General features: G+C 41.2%; 1 protein-coding gene across 5 annotated transcripts in view; it reads left to right on the top strand.

Annotated features, from left to right (window-relative positions):
* CFAP74 (cilia and flagella associated protein 74) overlaps nucleotides 1-6234 on the top strand; it is a 38496-nt gene continuing 32262 nt past the window's right edge. For 4 of the 5 annotated variants that reach the window (XM_048326277.1, XM_048326276.1, XM_048326275.1 and 1 more), the window contains exons 1-8: nucleotides 1-48; nucleotides 980-1217; nucleotides 1600-1690; nucleotides 2128-2274; nucleotides 2475-2573; nucleotides 4008-4112; nucleotides 5236-5409; nucleotides 5964-6074. In XM_048326277.1, the coding sequence (XP_048182234.1) occupies nucleotides 1007-1217; nucleotides 1600-1690; nucleotides 2128-2274; nucleotides 2475-2573; nucleotides 4008-4112; nucleotides 5236-5409; nucleotides 5964-6074 (938 nt within the window). In that variant the 5' untranslated portion in view covers nucleotides 1-48; nucleotides 980-1006. Of the gene's footprint in view, nucleotides 49-69; nucleotides 328-979; nucleotides 1218-1599; nucleotides 1691-2127; nucleotides 2275-2474; nucleotides 2574-4007; nucleotides 4113-5235; nucleotides 5410-5963; nucleotides 6075-6234 lie in introns of those variants that run through there. The other variant, XM_048326274.1, reaches the window with a different exon arrangement.

The following is a 6234-nucleotide window of genomic DNA, read 5'->3' as shown; positions in this document are numbered from 1 at the left end:
GGCGAGGCGGGCCCGGGGCCGTGAGGAGCCGGCCGGGGGCTGAGCGCGGTGAGCCGTGAGGGGACAGCGCTGGGAGCACCGAGCCCGCCCCGGGGCGTCCTGTGGGAGGGCCGGGGCCTTCCGCCGTGCGGTGCATCTCGGCCTAATTTACCTAAAACTTTGTTATTTGGGAGCTGGAGCCACACAACCTCACAACGCAGTGGTTTGGCTAAAAGCGTTGCAACCACTGCTGCATTGGCAGCTCGTTTGATGTTTGTGCCACTTCTTGTGCCGCCAACATCCCTAAATCAGCTGTAGGCCAGCGCAGGAATCCTGCTGGGCTTTAAGGTGGTTCCTATCATTTACTCATTCCTCCATACTTCAAATCCTGGGGTGTGTTTTCTCTGCTCCTTAACTGGAGAAAATAGATACTCTCTTCTAGTTGATGCTCTTAAGTTCTGCAGAAGGATTTACATAAACGCACTCAAAGCTGAGCCACCTTCGTTAAAATTAATCATATGTCCAAGTCTCTCTGTGAGTAAGATGTGAAATGCTCAGCCATGTGGTAATAACTCATTCTAGATGACATGCAGAATTTACTGAATTCTAATAAATGGTAACAACAGTTGGGAACAGTTTACTTTATATTGGAGAGCTCCACAAGATTCAAGAGCAAATAGTGTTTGTTGGAGTTGTGCCTAAGTCATTTGGGATGAAGTCATTGTCTAAGTGGGTAAATTACATACAGAAGGTTTGTTTTATTACTGAGCTGATTGTTACTAAAAAAGAAGAAAAATGGCAGAGTCCTTGCTTTTTGCTAAGAGATTTATTGTAGTTGATACCCAAAATGTGTAACTAGCACAGAGGTGTGTGGTTGTATCCAGTTATTTCACATGCATTAAGTATGTACTGAATGTTGTGAATTCACCTCCAGAGATGGTCACCACTACTGCAAGTTGTTGGAGATTTGATGTGTAAAACATATCCTTCTTTTTATCAGCCTGGTCATCTGGAAAGAGCTGCCAGCATGGAAGATCATGAGACCAGTTATAGTGAGGGAGAACAGCAAATATCTCCTCTAGTGTTTCTAGAGGAAGAAGAAGAAAGAGGAGAAGAGGAGGAAGAAGAAAGTGAAGAGGAGGAAAAAGAAAGAGAAGAGGAAGAAGAAGAAAGGCAAGAAGAGGAAGAAAAAGAAGATGCAGCTCGTCAGCTCCCTGGCGTGGAAGAACACTGGGAAGGTGAAAATGAATTATTTTGATAACTCACAAAAAACTGACATGAATGTAAACTTAATGTAAGATAAACATGTTAGATTGTTGTCCAGAACCTGACAATGCATTATCCTCCCTTGTCCCCCTCCCTGTTCTTTCTGGGGTTTTCTCACGTAAGTGGGATTCTTGGTGACACTTCCACATGAAGGCAGAGAACATTCTCCTGTTCATTTGCAGGTGTACAACAGTCCTGCGTGTTTTGCCATATGAATTTTTTAATGTATGCTGCACTAATGCTATAAAATGTCATCTCTGATTCTCCACGCTGTGACTTGACAGCAAGTATAGAAAGCTTTGCATTTTAAAATTCACAGTGTCTTTATTAAGCTGTTGTTTCAATATCTGCTAGAATATGAGCTGGAAGAAGAATTGGCTGGTGGTGGCAAGATGGAAAACAAGGACACTTCTGAAGATGTCGGAGACCAGTCTGATTCTAGCATGTAAATACCTTGTTCCAGTTCAAACAGGAATTTCCTCTGTGGTGTTGAGTGACCAGCTGTGTATGATGTCTTAAACTAGTTTAAAATGTTCCTGTTAAAATTGTAAACTATTGTTCAGGAACGCTAAAATTGCAAACCCAAGGTGGGATCAAGAGGAGCCACAGGCATTTCAAAAACAAAGACACATCATTAGTGCATTAAATGAGGGTATAAATTTTCAACATTAGATATCCAGGTTTGAAAATCCTGGCATAAGTCCATGCATGCAAACTTCCTGTGCAGTTTGTGTTCGTGTTTATCCTTATTTATAATGGTCTTATTTGTAACAGTTCTGCTAGAATAAAACAGAAAGCAAGGATGTAAGGATGTCATACAAACTTCACATAACTACAATTTCTCATTATGTTTCTTTGTTGATTGTGTGTTCCAATTCAAAGGCAAAGCTCAGAACACTGTTTGGGCAATGTTGGTAACATTCAGCCTCTGAAGTCTGCAGACAAAATTCGCATATCAGCCTCACAGAGGAACCTCCAATTGCTCGATGACATGATCTGGGAAAAGGAACTGGTGGTCCAAAAAACCAGGTTGGTGTTTAAGCAAACATAATCCATCAGTACAAATCACCAGCAAATACTGAGATACTGTACCAGTCATAAATACTTGAGTTTATAGAACTGTATATCTGACAGGAATCCTGGCTGTGAATCTTGCCCCCCAAAAGAAGAGTTTCACTGGGGAGAGAAAAGAACCTACAAAATATAAACGATGTGTTTGTTTCTTGCAGTGACACGCTGAGTGCCTGTCGGCTGCGGAGCAGGATGCTGGCAAAGCAGCTGGATCATGTAGACATGGAAATAGAGAGAGAGGAGGAGGCTGGCAATGTGTAGGTAGAGAGTATTTCTGGATACCAAGGATTACAGGCATCCACTGTGTTCATCTGTGTGTAATTAATGAGATAAGAGCAGAAAGAGGTGGAAACTTGGGAATGGGTAGGAAAGAGGCATATATTTTAAAATGTAACAACAGGTATTAAATCAGCCTAGCCCACTGCTGTCAATTATGTCTGTCAGGGTCTCAGTCTTCTATTCAGTCTGATGAATCAAGGTGCTATGGCACTCCTGGAGGTCATGGCTTTGCTTCTGGTGATTACTCAGTCAGGATTTATATATATGTGTGTGCACATATTTTTATAAATACGCACATACATGAGCCATTTCTTTCTTGTGTTGTTCTGGAATGCAGGAATGCCTTTCAGGAGTAGCTCTGCATACAGGAGCTGCTCTGAAACACTTGTGCTATCAAGTGGGAGGCAATTTACTGTACTCTTCACATTTGGTTTAAATAGAAAGCAGTGGGTGGCTTGTGTACCAGGAGCCAGAGGCTTGTGAACAAACTTCGCAGCTGCATTTCTAACCTGTGCTAATCTCCAGGTTAGAGCAGCGATGAATGAGAGAGAGGAAGGCAGGTTAACTGCCAGAATGGGAGAGCTGCTTAAACAAAACTGATGAGTTGATGCAAATGAGCCTCCTGAGGTGGTGCAAGTGGGATCTTGGAGACAGTAGCAAAACCCAGCAAAGACAGAAAAGCAGTGTAGTGTTTATCCTTATCACATGGAGAGGTCTAGATATGTAAGAAATAGCAATTCTCCCAATCTCTTACATTTAGCAAGAGCCTAGAGGAGTGAGAAGACTTGATAGATTTTTGGCTTATGAAGTTCAAAGTCATTGTGTTTTAGCAATAACGCAAATCCTGGCTGCCATTAGCACTACCAATGCCAGTACAGAAATGTTGAAGTTAGAGGAATAACTGCAGGTAGAAGATCCAATTTTCGTTTAGAGGATGGGAGTTTATGTTGAGTATAGTCAGGCCACTGTCTGTGGATCCTGTAGTACACTGTCTACTAGTTTTCCTGGGGAGAGAAGGAAAATAACTGTGTGGGAATGCTGCAGTTGTAGGCTCAGTGTATGGAATATTGTAATACCATTTTAAAAGCAAAATTGGTCTAGGTTCTCTAGGTTCACCTACGCTTATCTTCATGAATAATACTACTTTTATCAGTCTGAGAAATGAAGAGTTGCATTAAGCTACTGGTCAGTGCTTTTGAAATTCTCATCTGGTCCTTTCAACCAGCATGTAAGAGTTTAAAGAAAGCTCTGCCTCAAGAATGGACACGTAGAAGGTTAAACAAGAGGCTGCATAAATTGCTGGGATTCTAATGAATAAATTTGAGCCTTAGAGCTATGCTTTATTCTTGCTGATCTTGCAAGGGGGGCTTTGTTCACGTTTCTTTCTGATTGTTTCTCTCTAACGTTACCAGCGCAGCCGTGTCCCGCCTGCAGGCCCTGAGCAGCCGATTGTGCACTGAGCTGGAGAGGGAGAAGGAGCTGGAGTTGAGAATTGCTTTGACACTAAAACAAAACTTGTAAGTGAGGGAATGAAAAAAGTGTGAAGCGAATCAATCTTTATTACATTCTTCATATGCTGTTGGATGGATTCAAAAGTTAATCAATACAGAAATTGCTTGTAAATACTGAAGTAAATAATTTGAGAGCAACTTTTAGCCTGCACTGTTCATTCCTTACAAAGCTGGGTGCTGTGGATCGGACCCCAAGTTAGTTTTGCACATGTAAATAAAGTTTTGATTTTATTATGAGAGGTGCATAAATTGTGACCTGAGCAGGTCTCATTTGAAATGTAAAATGAGCTGGACTAAAGTAAATCTGTCTATGCATGAGCATAAATACTTGTAATTTATGCCTCTTAGTGTTTTTATAGGGCATACAGGAAAGGATAGAAAATGAGCATGATGGAGACTTTGTAGCAGTACTGTGTATTTTTATGCCAAGCTGATATAGCTGCTTGTAATTGATTGTTCACACATAATAAATTACTTCTTTATACCAGACAGAGTAAAACTGTCTTTTGCAGAAGGCAACAGGTGAGTGTGTTTATATTTTGGTACCACAGGTACATCACAGTACATCAAAGGAGGAACGCAGGCACGAGCTTCTAGCTGTGATTAGCCAAGTGGTTCACCAGGATACAGTGTGTTCTGCTGCAGTGTTGTGTAATAGCTTTAAAATGCTTGACTTGTTTATTGTGTGATTAGCAATACACAGAACAGATTAATGTACTCAGCCCTATCATATCTGGTTCCTTCAGCAAAGCACAGAAGAATAAAAGCTATGGCCTGTCCGTGAAGTTATTTACTGTTGAAGGAAAAGCTATTTTTAGAATTTTTCTTGGTTTTTCATATTTTCTTCTGGGTAAATGGGAGAAACACAACCTTGGGGTTTATTTTTTTTACCTTTTTTTTTTGACCAATATTTTTAATGTCTTTAAAAGGGATATGCTATTAGATATGAGCCTTAGTCTGGAACACCCGTGTCAGTAAAAGGGTTTGATTCAAAATGTGTTTTAAAATAATAAAAGAAAACATGGCTACATGTTTATTTTCCCCATTGAGCGTTCCCTACTCAATCTATTACCTTAAAGTGAAAGAATATCAGTATTTCAGTGAAAACAACTCACGCTTTGTTTTAAAGGGTTGAGATGTGGCAGATAAAAACCAAGCAGGGAAAATACGACATCCTCCGTGAACAACTTCAAAAAGATGAGGAGGAGCTACAGATGCAATACCAGGAGGAAAGAGAAATGAGGATTTGGAAGGAAAAAATAACAGCCCTGCAAGCAGAAGGGAGGCGTCGGACTCAAGAGAAGTAAGAGCCTCTAAGTCAGAGCCTGCTGCCTTTCTTGTTTTATTGGCAGCCAATTCACTACTGCAGGTAGTTCAAATACTGGTGCTACTGTGTGTCTCAGCTGGGTGTGCTTCACGAATGTCTGATGAGGAAATGGAATTAAAATAAGAATTGGCCACTGCCTTGCAGCTATGCAGGTAAAGATTTCTGATCTATGGGAATAAACTTGTTAATGAAAAAAACCTACAAATGCAGAGGTTTTTGTCATAGGAAATGAAGTTTATTGGGTCAGACTAACTGCATATGTCTGCAGTGCTGTTGGCCATGAGGACCTTCTGGACTTACAGCCAAGTCTATTGAGATTTCCTGGAGAGAAAGCAGACACCAGGGTGTCAGTTTGTGGCTTTTGTGAAGTTCATCACTTTGTCTGTAATATGGGGGATGTGGGGAGCAGACAAATGTCCTCATTTCAGCACATATTAATAAACTCCCCAACCCCACCCTGAGTTCTCATTGTGTTGCAATCAAGTTTTCCTTAGTCCTGCTGCAACTGTTGGTTTGTCTGTGTTTTGCAGAAGAGAGGAGGAAGCCCAGAGAGAATGTGAAGAAAGAAATAAAAAAATCCTCGAGGATGCCAAAAGGAACCATGAGAAAGCAGTCTGCTTCCTGAGGCAAAGCATGGCAAGGTGGGGCTTCACTCATTTCCTATTGTACATCTTCTGCTGGGCAAGACTTTATCCCCCAGTCTTTGAAAAATAATGATTTTTCTGCAAGGTGTGTCTTCTGTTGCACCTGGAAATCTTGTGACAGGTACAATGTAGCATTGAGATCTTAGAGGGCACAAAA

This window comes from Corvus hawaiiensis, chromosome 22, assembly GCF_020740725.1.
Source record: "Corvus hawaiiensis isolate bCorHaw1 chromosome 22, bCorHaw1.pri.cur, whole genome shotgun sequence".
Lineage (NCBI taxonomy): Eukaryota > Metazoa > Chordata > Aves > Passeriformes > Corvidae > Corvus > Corvus hawaiiensis.
Note: the sequence above shows the minus strand (reverse complement) of the source record. Positions and strands in the feature narration are given on the sequence as shown.